At 39.3% G+C, this 15,039-nt stretch overlaps 1 protein-coding gene across 1 annotated transcript; it reads left to right on the forward strand.

Annotated features, from left to right (window-relative positions):
* Nucleotides 1-3,029: 3,029 nt before the first annotated feature.
* LOC124273526 (protein mono-ADP-ribosyltransferase PARP12-like) lies at nt 3,030-10,955 on the forward strand. The gene is made up of 7 exons (XM_046708809.1): nt 3,030-3,154; nt 4,217-4,340; nt 4,507-4,609; nt 5,017-5,096; nt 5,227-5,369; nt 8,145-8,375; nt 9,673-10,955. Exons 2-7 carry the CDS (start codon nt 4,266-4,268, stop codon nt 10,088-10,090), a joined length of 1,050 nt encoding a protein of 349 aa, XP_046564765.1. The 5' UTR covers nt 3,030-3,154; nt 4,217-4,265; the 3' UTR covers nt 10,091-10,955.
* The last annotated feature ends 4,084 nt before the right edge of the window (nt 10,956-15,039 follow it).

The following is a 15,039-nucleotide window of genomic DNA, read 5'->3' on the forward strand; positions in this document are numbered from 1 at the left end:
CAGAGCTCAGAAAGTATGTATAACCTGTGTTAACATAATTTAAAGACTTCATCATCCATAAAAGAGTCTACTGACTGTAACCTTGAATGTCAGAGAAATATGTACACATATTGTATGTTCCACCTTACATTACAAGCTTACTGTACGTTTGAGCACGCATTCACTCAAACACCATCCATTCTCAGATGAAGACGTTTTGATGACGTCTTGGTCGATCTGATTATTGCAGCTTCACACGTTTGCTGTCGGGGACGTTGTGAAGATTACCAACAACTACAACGCTGCCATGGATTTCCAGAACGGACATGGCGGATGGAATTACAAAATGGAAAATGTATGTAGACCGATGCAACAGTAACACGCCATTACTGTATTTTCTTTCTTCTTGTCGTCGTTGCCGAAGAGGAAACGTTCGATTTATCCAATGTTCGACCAATCAGTTTAGAAAGTGTCACCGGGAGTTACTGTAACGTGTTTGGTGATTAATATAAGAATAACAATTAAAGATTGAAAGCGTGAAATTCTGTTCAGGTATGACCGGACTAACAAACTTGTCCCCGTACTTTATTGCAATCCTTCTTCATCCACAGTGTCTGGGAAAGACCGGCCAGGTGGTTGAGATCGACAAGGACGGGGATCTGAGGGTGGCCTTTGGGCCAGTCAAGTGGTTCTTCAGTCCCGTCAGCTGTGATCCTCAAGACAAAGAGGCCTTGTCAGGGTCCGGCATCTCTTTCGGGGCTAATAAAAGCACCAGTTCAGACTCCTCTACATCTGATGTTGATGGTACTCATAAATCTGCATCAGCAGGTAAGATACAATATTTAAACAGTAAACAACATGAATTAGGGATAGGACATTACTTGATTAGAGTACATATCACTGGTTATAACATATTAGAGTACTTATCACTGGTTATAACATATTTTGTTACTGTTTAATATTGTTACAATAATTTCGGATTTTTCAAAAACAGCATGAAATCCTAGTACGAAAACGAATAAAAGCCATTCATACCCTGATAGGAATATCTGCTAAAGATTCCTTTGGTGAACTGTTGCAATTTTGGGAAATAGCTCATGGATCTAAGGCAACCAGTTGCGTTTGTGTGAAAGTAGGATCCGCTGGAAAGAGAGTTGTTCGCTGGTCAATTAGCGGTTCATCTGATGTGGTGGATGAAAATGAAAATGGCAAACCTTGAACTTTCTGACTCTCTGCAATCTTAATGAGTATAACGGTCCTTGTTTTCAAAAAGTCCTTCAAAAGCTCATTCACTGCATTCTTCTTTCTCAGACATAGCCGAACGTGTGGCTGAGGTTCGGTTCGGCCTTCTGAAGCCTAGAGTGAGTGCTCTGTTCAAGCCCAACGCATCATCCAGCAGCACCGTAACAGCCCGAGACCTCGTCATCGCTGTCAGCAACGGCGACACGGAAACAGTGAAAAACATTGTCAAGTCTATTGGTGACAAGGTACCTGTGCCGGCGTAACGAGATTAACATTGTTCATTCAGGCTCTTACGACATAAGACAAAATTACATTGACAGGATCTGCTGATTGTGGGTTTGAATTCCTGATTCGTCCCAATCATGATTCTTGGTTTTTGGCACGTCCTCTACAAGGGTCCTGTGATGACATGTAATAGCTGTGCATGGTTCAAAGTAGCGTCATGGGTAGGTCACTCACAGAATTTTAATAATAACACTGAACTACCAAGGGATGGTGCAATATGTATTAGAAACAAAACCGCATACAGGCTATTTGTCCCATACATCCCACAACAAACACGCGTTACAAACTCTACATTTTTGGCAAGTGTCCATTGATTAAATGCATTTAAATACTGCCATACTGGGATGCATTGCACCTTTACCAGGTAACCTGAGTCAAAACTGGGTTAAACGTTGCGTTCATAATTCTTTCACTTCTACGTTCTTGACAGCACATTAAAAACAATTCACACCCTACAAGCACTGACATGCGTAATTCGTACTGAATCTAAATAATTGATTCCTATTTGTAGGTGATTATTATGAACCTAGTGATCAAATGATTTATTTATGAATCAGGTGAACGAATCAGTGGATGGCCTGACGGCATTGCAGATGGGGTGTTTCAAAAGGTCATGCTGGCATAGTCAAGCTTCTGATCGGTGCTAAGGCTGATCTGAACAAGGCTAACGGTGAGGGAGACACACCTCTGCACTATGCTGTGTCAGGGTGAGTAGGGGGACAGAGTAGTGGTTAACGCACTGCTTTTATCAGAATACAACTTGTGATTAAATCACAATGTATCAGAGAATTAACCACTAATCTGACAGAATTTTCCACTCAACAAGGAGACGGACGGTCGGATAGCCCAGTAGTAATGCATTCGTCCGTCACGCCGAAGAGCCAGTTGAATGGGTACATTGTATATGGGTACAACGCGTGACGCCAATTATTCTGGTGTCCCCTGCCTTGACATTGCAGGAATATCTTAGTGAAACCATATTCAATCACCTCACTCACCTTCAGAGTGAGCAGCACTTAAAAGTGGCGGCTTAAAAATGTCACCCATTGACTCCTGACTCTTAACTTTTTACTTCAGACACCCTCATGACGGTTGTCCTCAGTATGTCTAAGTCTCAATATCCACATTCCTGTTGATGTGACATAGAGACCAGATGGCTAAAGAAATATATCAGGTTTATATTGAGACAATGCTGGTCATGTCAACAGAGAGCAGCCCATTGTGGTCGGGATACTGCTGGAAGCCAAGGCACGGGGCAACACGAAGAACAACAAGGGACTGACACCATTACATCTGGCAGTGGCCAAAAAGGACCCCAGCACCCAGTGTCTGAAGACACTCATACAGTACAAGTGTGATCCTAACACACAGGTAGGCGCAGCTTTTGTAATAGTTTAGAGAGTCAGTGAGTGTTAGCCAATGCATAAAAATGAGTTTATATAATTGTATAACAAGCATTAAAATTCACAAATGTATCTATTCTTTAGGATGAGGAGGGAGATACGCCCCTTCATGATGCACTCTGAACCCATAACCAGCATCTTCTTGATCCCTTCCTGGAGTGTGCCCAGCTGAAACTGAGACTCGCCAATTCTAAAGGCAGCAACCCTTTCCACGAAGCATGTGTGACGCTCTCTGGGGCAACAGAGTAAGTTAACCAACTGAAGCTTTCTCCATTGACAGATCACTGAATCGTTGAAATGATGCAGAAGCGAGCTTTTTTGTATTGTCAGTTGATAGATCATTTGACAGATTGACAATTGTGCCTTGATATATTAGCAGAACCTGTTTTACTGGTACCGTACGATAGAGAATTTAATCATTGGAACTTGTTTTGAAATGATTTGGGAACCTAACTGGGTAAACCACCCCAAAAAGATCTTTATCTTTTCAAATAACTGTCATGTTTTGTGTTGTTAAAGAGTATGTATGTTACAGTTAATACTTTGCCGTGACCAAAGGTTTAAGAGTCCTCTTTGAACCAGCAAAATAGAACTCAGACAAGTCTAAATTCTTCAATAATATATTGAACAAACAATGAGCAAGTTACAATGAATGAGAATACAGAGGGTAGTACAATGCAATTGAGTCACAAATCTAAACTATTGGGTCACAAATATAAAATATTAACTCACCAGAGTCCTGACATTCACAATGAGAACAAATATATCAATTGAAGGTTGTTTACAACGACAGCAGGTGAATAGACAAGCACCTTGAACAACTATATGATGGCAGACAGATGTGTATAAATCCTCCCAGTCGTGTGTAAAGTCCCGTCGCACAACTCAACAACCAGCCTTTATATAGCTCTTACACGGATTTCGAGCATTCTAGCAAAGCTAGGCTCCATCATTATTCTCGCAGAACGTTACGGGACTTTCTCGAACACACGATATGACAAAACCGGAAGTCAAAACAAAATAAAGCCAACCAAGGGAGGCAACTCTGAAGCGCTATCAAAAAGGTTTGCCGCTAAAAATACTATTGCCATTGAACATATATGATGCGAGATGGGATCCAAAACCCACACTCAAAATTTGACCCATAATAACTATCACTTAATCAATGTGATATTACAAATTACAAATTATAAAAAAAACACTCTCATAACACGTTTAAATGGTAAACGATGTACATAACCCGGAATCCTTGCAAAGAAATTCCAGTAAGTCCAATTACCGATTGATACAGCTCCTTAATTTTACAGATTTCCACAAGCACTGATAAAGAGAGATCCGAAGATCGTCAACGTCCCCATGAACAACACCCTCACCCCGATACATATCGCAGCATTCCGGAGTTTTGTGGCCCTGGCAGGTGTCCTGGTGAAGGTAAGGTGAATCGAAAGGCTTAAAAGACAAATCTACTTCTACTCTTTTCCAAACCACTGTGGCAATGAGAGATACCTGTCTGTTTCTAACGATACGGTATTTATTCGCAAGTTCTAAAAGTTCTAAAAGATGACCCGCTGTGTTGATTTTGTAACATCATCCCTAGGCTGGCTGCAATGTCAATGCTCGGGACGACAATGGTAAGACAGCTCTTCATATGGCTGTACAAAGATGTAATCTTCAGATTGTGCAACTGCTCCTTGAATCCGGTGAGTGAAGCTTACATGTGAACATACAAGTCTGTAATGTGCAGAATGCCAAGCTGTTCATGGAATCTGGTAAGAACCACATTCAGGCAGTATGCTATACACGTCTGTAAATTGCCCCTGGAACATTATGAGTATAGCTCACATGCAGCATGATGTACGAGTCTGGAGATTGCAGAATGTCCAACTAAACGTGGAATATGAAGAGTATAGCTTTTATGCAGAATGCCATACAAGTCTGTAAATTGCAGAATGTCCATATGCCCTGGAATATGATGAGTATTGTTTGTATGCAGTATGATTTACAAGTCTGTGAATTACAGAATGTCCAACTGCTCCTAGACTGTATAAAGTAGGGCTCACATGCAGTATGATATAAACAAAACTGTACAACATTTAATGATCTGCAGGGGCGGAGATCAACGTACAAGACCAGGAAGGAAATTCTCCTCTACACGCCACCCACATGGACAGCACGCTTCCTGGAGCTGTGAGTCTTTCGTGTATATAGGACGAGATAAATTGCGTCAAACATCTATTTGTGAGCTGTCGTCACTTTCCATAGAAATATCCTAGTCTATGTTGAACGTTTTCGATACAACTGTCTGCACTGTCTACAGGAAGGTCCAAAAGACGCGGACTTGGCCCTGGAAATCCGATGTCATCTTGTTGAACGAGGAGGAGCCATCAGATTGACGAACAAAGCCGGGAAGACACCTCTAGATTTCGTGAAGAACAAGGAAGTGCGAGTTATGTTGGAGAGGTAGGACAGATCCCATATATCAGACAAAGTTCCAAAACCTTTAACAGAAACGATGCAGCAACAGCACTCTCTCACTGACAAGTAAGAAACAGATGATCCGCAGCAGGCATATTGACAAATCAGTGACCTTTCTGATGCCATTTCATTTTCATATTTAAAAAAAACTAACCATTTACCATTAGGTATATGTGTAGTTATCAGTGTTCTGTTCCTTACTTAGTATAGGTGGGGTTTCGGGGTAGCCTAGTGGTTAAAGTGTTCACTCGTCACGCCGAAGACCCAGGTTCAATTCCCTACATGGGTACAATGTGTGAAGCCCATTTCTGGTGTCCCCCTCCGTGAGATTGCTTGAAAATTGCTAAAAGCGACGTTAAACCATTAGGGCTGCACGGTATTACCGGTATACCGGTAAACCGCAATCCGAAATTGCAACAAATACTTAACGGAATTCGATTATGACCTACCGGTATACCGCCAAAGATTTATTTGTTCAATTTTAACCCATTCAACACGGCACATGAGACTTCCGCCCGTATACTCCCTAACGTTTAATGGTGAGGAAAGAGATATATTCAGGTAATATGGGTGGTGCGGGTGGGTGGGGATTGGGCGGAAGTCTTTCCAACTGATTGGCAACGGGTCCACTTAAAAATTGTCGAAGAGCAAACTATGGACGTTTCGATGAAATCATTAAAATTGAATATACTAATGAATAAAATCAACAGTTTTCATAAAAGTTGTCAAACGCACATCTAAGTCACTATTTCCATCTTTTCCCGCGATCATGTTATGTAAGTCAAGTGACATCTCGGCTTTCGTCACCTCGATCTTCATCCTCGGACACGATGTTTCATGAGAAAACATTTGCATAAAGAATATTTGTCACAGGTTGCCACCTAGCACGATGATGGTGGTGGTGGTCCAATAAGTTCCATAATTTACGCATATATGGCGATTTGTTGCTTAACACGTTTAGAATAGCATTATTGTACCCAAAACTTTTGTCTCAAAGTTTTCGTTTTTGAGGACGGTATCCATTGCTGTAATATGGTAGGTTTACGAGCATGATTTTTACCAATCACGAACCATATATCAGACTGTGGCGAAAAAGCGTCATTAGAAATCAATCTTTATCCAATAAAATCGATTCTTACAACTGCGAAAATATATATATTCCTGGCAAGGTAACTATGATATTATTGATGATTAGAGCTTTGGAACATTACCCGCCATCAAATGAATCTTCTAGAGTGTTGTTCATACTGAGCTTCGAAAACGAAGGCATTTCCCAATGTTGTGTCATGTTACCGGATGAAAAGCCACGATTATCGGGAAATAGGCGACCATACATATTATTTAATTAATCTTTATATAATAATTTTCTGATTGCGTAAACATGAAAACATAACAGAAATAGGTAAGAGGATATTATGGCATCTTACAAATGCATTAAAATAGCTGGAGTTTACGTCTCCTTCGTGGTTTATATGGACATAGTGTATAAATGTGTATTACTATTAGAAAGAAATTTGTATTATTTAAATAAATTCGTCTCAATTAAAGTTGTATTATTTGAATTATATGATAAACATACCTTTGGTATTTATCAACAGTTGGATTAGACCTAAAAAAATTAAATGGTGTATGACATAGCAATAATGTTTCACAAGCTGATATTTTCCTTGATAAACATAGGCTTCTATCTTATTAAAAGGTTATGTTTCTCATGTTTAATTTTTTCATTATTCTATTTAGTCTAAAGAAAGTGTACTTGACCTGATAAAGAGTGACTTGTGCCCACCGTGATTCATGAAATAGGTAATGTAAGTAATACATTTATTCAAAGACAAAGGTGCATAAATCATCGTTTTCATTATAATGTGAACTTCAAGATCATGTCACATGATTGTGACTTCAATTAAATGTTTCTTGAGTGATTCAGATGTGTACAGTAAATTCTTTAACCCTTTAAATTATTTCAAGTTCAACACCCGTTGCTGTTTAAAGAAGTTAAAGTATATGAATAACATGGGTGGGTCGATGGAGGACATTGTGTAAGCTATTTTAAGTTGAATTTGTCATATATGTGAAATGAGAAATCATTCATTTAACTGCTTTAATTTTCCTTTCGAAAGCAGTTTCAATTAAAAGAAAGACTTGTTGAAAGTTTTTTTCAGAGTAAAGCATAGGGCTAGTAAATTTTTGAAAGGACTAGTGACATACAAAATCCACTAGCACGGAGGGCCAGTTAAAACTTGTAGTGAGTGTCGATCCCTACTGTTTTGAAATACAAATATAAACGGAAGAATGTTCTAGATTTCCTTTTTTCACTTTGAAGAATGCACAATGGTTACTCACATATATTATGATTCAATTTGATGGTAAAGGAATATTACCAAGTGGACAGATCTCATAAACTGTTCTTTCACAATATATTGTAATACGTATCGCAATACAGAAAAGTGTATCGTAATAGATCGCAATACGAAATTTGGGGCAATACACAGCCATATAAAACATACTCACTCACTCACTCTTAGTATGGTTATATCGTTAGAAATCACTTGCGATTGTTCTGCAGAATGCTCAAGCTGTGAACAATGTGCAGTTCAATGTCATACCGAAAAATGAGTTCCTTTTTTCAAATTAAAATGTAAAATGGTACATATACCACGTAATTCGTTATTATAAGACGATGTTGTACCTGTACCTAAACTACCGCATCAGTTATATGTAAGTAAAAATATGATTGATAATGTAAATGTGACTTTTCAGAATTTCAAAACGACCTTCGACCTCGTCAATGAGCCAATCAAAGCGTCTACCAGCACACTGGGAAACCATGGGACAGGATGGGTTCAAGAAGGTGGAGCTGAGTGAGTCCAACCCGGTGACGGCCTTTGAATACAGACATGTTGAGTCAAAGGTGGAAGAGACGCTGTCCAATAAGAGCATCGTGTCCATCTACCGTATCCAGAATGTGGCATTGTGGGAACAGTATACTGTGTGAGTATACACGATGAATGTAACAGGCAGTGTATATGGGACGACCATGAAAACTTGGCGAGGAACTCTATACTGTTACAGTTGAATACGTTTGCACGAGAACTTGAATGTTCTGGAGGTATAGTGGTACTGCAGGGAGACTATTCCATACTCTCCCAGAGCCATGTTGTTATTTGTATAGGTATTCACTTTGAGAAAAGACTTGCAGAATTTAATGTGCACAGTCTCAATAATACCGCAGGGGGCGGATCACCACAAGTCAGATCTATAACATCTAAGGTCTTGCGAGAGGTGTCCCGGAAGTTTCAAGCCTGACCATTGAAAAGAAGTTATGTCTGAAACTCTTTCTAGCTATTTGTCAACAAAGTCACCCTTGACTTCTATAACTTGATCTAACGTTTGCTGCCTCGGAGCTCAGATTTGAGCCGAGGAAAAAAGAGGATATCAGAGTGGCAAGATTTGGATGTGGGACGATCGTAAAGCCACAGTCCTGTGCAGAGCTGACTGCTACTTGAGCAGTTATAGTTTGTGCAATTCATGCTTTTCATGTTACATGTTTCTTCATGCCTTAGTACTGTTCTGTGTACACACGCAGGTTTGTTGTGTCTGGAAGATCCGTTCATGGTCAGACCTGAACCTTGTGGGACAACCCTCGTACCGCCCCTTCAGATAGAATGCCGACTTTATGTCTGATGACAATATGTAAATGATTTTTCATTCTTCATCTCTTAAAATGTGAATTCATACAGTTTTACGCCAGGACGCAAGTTGTTTATGTAAATTAGATTATACAGAAAGTTTATTTAAACTAATATGTCCCTGCATGATACCTGAGTGAGCGAGTTTAGTTTTACGCCGCACAAATTCCAGCTGTGTAGCGGCGGTCTGTAAATAGTCCAGTGTGGACCAGATATTCTAGTGATCAACAGCATGAACATCAATCTACGCAGTTTGGATACGATAACATGTGTGAACCAAGTCAGAGAGCCTGACCACCTGATCCCGTTAGTCGCCTCTTACGACAAGCCTTGGTTACTGAAGATCAATTCTAACCCGGATCTCCACGTGTGCATGGTGCCTGACATACGCCACCCCATGTGTATAGATGCATGTTACAACGTGATGATATTGCGTAAATGCGCAGGATTCATCCATTTGCAAAAAAAAAAGCTTGCGAACTGACATATGTACTTAAGAATGCTTTCTTGTAGACATGGTATCAATGGATGGTTAACACCTTATTCTCCTCACACACATCCTCCTAAATAGGAGACTTTACAACCTATGTTGTTTTCAGCGCAAAGGTCAACATGGAACGTGAATACGGTCGGGGTCTTGCCAATGAAAAGCAACTCTTTCACGGAACCACACCAGACTCGGCTGATCTCATCCCGCAGCAAAACATCGACTTCCGGTTAGCCGGAAGTAGAGTGGGCGCCCTCTATGGCCAAGGAGCGTACTTTGTTGTGGATGCCAAGTACGCGGATGGTTATGCTAAAGAAGACGCCCGCCGTCACAGGTTCATGTGTTTGGCTAAAGTTCTGGTGGGGAAGTCGAGGCAAGGGAACCCAGAGCTGAAACGTCCCCCAGTATTGGATGCCAGCAACAAAACTAAACTCGCTGACTCAGCATGTGATAAGGAAACAGACCCGAGAATCTACGTGATTTTCAGCGAAGGTCAAATATACCCCGAGTATCTGATTGAATATCATTAAATCTCAATTTATCGTGTGTGTATTTGTGGGGGTGGGGGTGGGGTTGGGGTTGGGGATGCTTTTCTTGAACCTGCGAATGCTGACTAACAGCGCACAAAGGACCACCATCGGTTGGTTCTTTCAGGAATGCGCCAGTGAAGAATCACGCCACCTCTTTTTATATATAAGCATGTTATTCTAGTTTAACTACACCTGTTTTAATCGATGTACATTTGAAACCTATTTACCACGAGTTGTTTGTAAGGGAACTTGCTGATATTCTACTCACAATGTCACCTGACATTTGTATTTCATACATTCTCTTGCCGTTAGGAATTGAGAACTAATGAAATATAAACTGTGATAATTCACGTAACATAACATTTGATATATTTGTTTCCATCGTACAGTGTAAGAATTATTGCAACAATATCTGGTGGATTTTATGGGCGTTTTTTGTATGGAACGAAAGAAGAAATGTTATAATTGTTCATAACTCTTTTTACAATACGCTCAGTACTGAAGATAGTGTTTGAGTCTGTTGTCAGTAGAGTAAGACAAATGCAACGTATAATTGATGACTTTTTAATTTCCCGTTAACCCATATCTCTGAATGTGTAAAAGTATCTCATGCGCATGAACATCCTAAGAAAATCAGTCTTAACCGAGATTTGATGACATATTTCTGTCTATTGGAAACTACGAATTTCAGTCATACTTTGTCTTGAATCCTTGAAAGTGGTTTTGTTTCGGATTCATAGATAATGTATCAAGGAAAACATTAAAATAGTAGTTTGTTTAACGAAATATCAATGCTACAAACATGTTTCTATTATGTACCTTGATTTAAACAACTGCTTCAATAAAATATGGATGTACTCTGTCACTCTTGTGAGTTTTAATTGTTCAATAGCACGTGCGAGTTCCGTGATCAACGGAAGACTTTACTTACTTATTTAATCTTCTTCGTGCTCTTAGCACATAAGGCTGTTACTAGAGTTCATGCGCGCTCTACATTATAACCAATCACATGCGAAGGGTTTTTAGTGCGGGATAGTTAAAATGGCAGCGTCCAGAGAAAGCCGAACGAGCTTGATATGTTTTTGGTTTAGGAAGTGGCGTGTGTCTCCTGCCTGTTTTTACACATCTTAGTTTTCTGATAGAGAGTTTAGGCAACGATCACTGTGTTTACATAATACGATCTTATGCCATCGCCTGTAATGCTATCATTGCTGGAGTCTATATCCAAAACAAGGACATGTACAATGTAAGTCTAAAGTTGGCCAGGTAGGCATGTGCAGTGTTGGCATAGTAACGTGTCACCTATATCATTTATGGCCAAAACGGGAATCAAACACCGAGGATCGTTTTTTGTCATTCATTAATTGATTATTGTGTTTTTAAAAGATGAATTCATTCGATTTTACGGGAGGTTCCTTTATCGTGTGATGTTTCGGCGTTGATCGCATCCCATCTTTTACCACCAGTTCCAGTCTGTGGGCGCAGGAATGTATAGCAAGCAAATGTGGTGCAAATGTTTTAACTGCATCTCCACTTCGACAGCATATCATTACTGATGCACCATCAAAGTACACTCCAACCAGACTTGATTGCCACTCAGTAGCTCCATAGCTAAGTTTAGAAGTAAACATGTCTACTAGTGCTTCCTTGATGTGCACTGCATCTGGCTACTGAAGAAACACATACAAACGATGATTTTGGTCTGCTGTCATGAACATAGCGAATAAACATTATTTTGTTTTCACTTGTACTCACATCTTACTAACATTACATAGAACAGAGAAGAACTCAGCACTTTTTAGTTCAGAAATAATATCTTTTAAAATTGTTTCATTGATACACATGATAAATTCTCTAGCTTTTTTGGCTGTAGAATAGCTGTGGCCTACATCCAAACCCAGCGATATCAAGAGGTCAAAGATCTTTGGAAAATCTGTGTAGGTTTTCTCATTCAATGCAAGATAGTATGCTTCTCTAAATAATCTCATTAATATTTCTGTATTTCTTACAGTCAATCTTTATAACGGCCTGTTCTAGTGGTAGTTGTGATGTACTGCGAATAGTGGCTAATTCTGAGTGTACAGAACGCTCATATAACTCACTGTTTTCGTGCATTTTAACCTCTTGAAGCCTCATTGAAGTGAGTGAGTGATTGAGTTAATATTTATAGTCACATTGGCAATATTTCAGCCATATTGTGACTTAAAAAGTTCTAAATTTAACATAAACACAATTGCATTATAAGACACCTGTCGACGAAGGACAGTAAAACAACTAGATTATCATAGGAATAAATTTGAGACTAGTAATTAAATCAAAAATATTTTACATACAAATGACAATACAATATAAAACCCGGCTATAGATTGCCAACAACTGAAGGTAGATCACCATACTAGGGACCATAGGGACTTACAGTACATTTGCTTCCTGCATGGACCCTAGCCTCATTGAAAACCCACCCGATCTGTACACATTGTGTCGACCACTTTTGTCGTGTTTCTGACAAAATGTACACTACATCGTTTCACAAAAGAACAGCCAGTCTCTACCCTCTTTCCAAGAATCGCTAAAAAGAATACTTTTCTCTCTTTTTTTGACATCAGGTTTCTTTTCATCTTTTGATTCAGAACTTGGACATTTTTCTGTACTAGCGTCACTCGATTTTGTACTCGAATCATCAACATATGCATGAGTGACAGTTTGAGGTAATACACTGACAGTATCTGGGGTATCAGCGCTTGTACTAGTGCTTGCCGCAGCATCTTTTGCCATGAAAATGTTTTTTTTATCGAAGCCTGTTTTCGATTTGCCATGCCGATACTCAGGCCGAAACATGCTTGTCACAATCGATGTGGGCCTAACGTCTTCAAGTTTCACTTCGTCTGCTAGCGAGCCACACAGACAGACAAATAAAGCGTCATAGCCGATCAAAAAATGTTTGATTGAATAACCTATTCGCACCTAGCTGGATGCAGCCGAAAGATAAATATTCAAGACGAACTTTTAACGTTTCGTACTCTGATTGGCTGACCATTATATTTCCAGAAGATCCGGAGTTTAATTATTCAAACCGAATATTTCAAACCGGTTCCATGGCCTTTCTATGTTTTCTGTTTAGCTTGACAAACTGGATCGCTACTGAAATCGGTTAGGTTCTCTTTACATTTTGTACTGTGACCGATAACTCCTTCTGGATGAAACGGAAGTAACAGTAAGTGATCGAATCGACGATGCTTTTGTAAACTTTCACGTTCAAAAAGGGATTTGGGACAAAGTCTTATTTTTATCCAAAAAAAGGTAACTCGCACTGGGTGCTACCTGATATACAAAATAGGCTGCGCTCAGCAATTTGCCGTTGCACTGGTACAGATTGTAGATAGCGAAATCGACCCCTGAGAAGTACAGTAGTTTGGCAGTTACGTGATTCTTTGACATATATAACATCCCTTTCTCAACAGTTTTTTTGTAATCTAACTTTATGTATAATGAACAGGTCGGGGCGAACCTGAAAAGAACTATAATAGTTAGATCTAGCTATAGTAGTTCGAATGAGCTGTATGTCTATAGGTCGATCGAGCTACATTAGCACGTACCTCGAAGAGGCTTTTTAAGAACCACTTTCCTACTGGAATCGACTTACTTAAATTTAAATCTACTTGCACCACAAACCCTAGCATTTCTATTTTATTAGCTGCTGAACTACCTAACCCTGTCAACATTTACACTTGAAAGACAAAATAACACATCTTAAAACTTATAATATACCTCGAAACTTGGAGACTCACATTGCGAAAGGCTGAACTTGTCAATTGCATGACTTCTGGTTTGAAGCCAATCACAAGTCTTGGATGGCATCAGCCCCGTATCGTGATTGGTGGGGGCAGCTTAATTGGCAAATGCGAAGACAAAGAAGAAATATTTTATTATTCATGGACAACGCCCCTTCCCACAACCATAACCTTAGTCTGAGTAACGTGAAACTTTGCTACCTTCCTGCAAACATGACGTCAGTTCTTCAACCCCTAGATCAAGGTATAATCCACGCAATTAAGGCACATTACAGTCGATATCTTTTGAGATCACTTGTCTCTAGAATTGACACATGTTCCAGCACTCATGAACTTTGAAAAGCAATCACGGTGTTAGATGCAGTGAGGTGAAGTGAAATTGGGTTTAACGTTGTGCTTGAGAATATTTCGTTCATATGACGTAAAGGACGTTTGGTCCCAGTTTAGATTCTTTTGAGGACCAAGTTTCATTTTCGAACGCTTTTTTATCCTATCCATATAAGCCTTGTTTTTTTTCGATATAAATTTTTAGTCCTGAGAATCTTGCAAAGATATCCAATATATTTAACATAGCGGAACCATATCCATTGACTAAAACATTTGATTCGATTCCTCCATTCAAGGTTTTAAGCCATGTTCTAATAGATGATTAACATAATTATATAATGTATAACAAATCAGACAACAAAAAGCAAAGGCAAAAAAATGAAAACGCATGAGTAACAAATGCTGTCAGGTGGTAAACGTCCAGTAATTATCGAAACTTGGTATTTACCTAAGCTTATGAACTAATTGAAATCATAAGAATTTTCTATAATCTACCCTAGAAATGGAATCAAAATAGGTGTACAACTGTGTATATTACGTCGGGGAACTGACATTTGAGAAAACGTCCGTATGTGTTAATATCTGGATTATCTTGGTTATACCAACTTGAAGTATGATCATGTTTACACATTTACAACAGTGACTTACATCGGAAATCATTACCAGTTCATGTTTTTGTGAACACATGTGTCTGTGTTCTATTGTAATTAGCATTGTCCCTTTGTATATCATAAATACTTCCCATCAAAAGTCTAGACTTACTACAAACACCCACTATATGTTATGTGTATATATACTTCAACCTTCAATGGTTACATCGAAGATTGATTT

Source organism: Haliotis rubra, unplaced genomic scaffold (assembly GCF_003918875.1).
Source record: "Haliotis rubra isolate DU_JTF1 unplaced genomic scaffold, ASM391887v1 Scf181, whole genome shotgun sequence".
In the NCBI taxonomy this organism is placed as follows: domain Eukaryota; kingdom Metazoa; phylum Mollusca; class Gastropoda; order Lepetellida; family Haliotidae; genus Haliotis; species Haliotis rubra.

What these genes read in the sequence shown, in the direction of transcription:
- LOC124273526 (XM_046708809.1), top strand. Translation starts at nt 4,266, where the DNA reads ATGAACAACACCCTCACCCCGATACATATCGCAGCATTCCGGAGTTTT. An exon ending in TGGCAGGTGTCCTGGTGAAG is followed by an intron (nt 4,341 to 4,506) that starts GTAAGGTGAATC and finishes CATCATCCCTAG; the next exon opens with GCTGGCTGCAATGTCAATGC. An exon ending in GCAACTGCTCCTTGAATCCG is followed by an intron (nt 4,610 to 5,016) that starts GTGAGTGAAGCT and finishes AATGATCTGCAG; the next exon opens with GGGCGGAGATCAACGTACAA.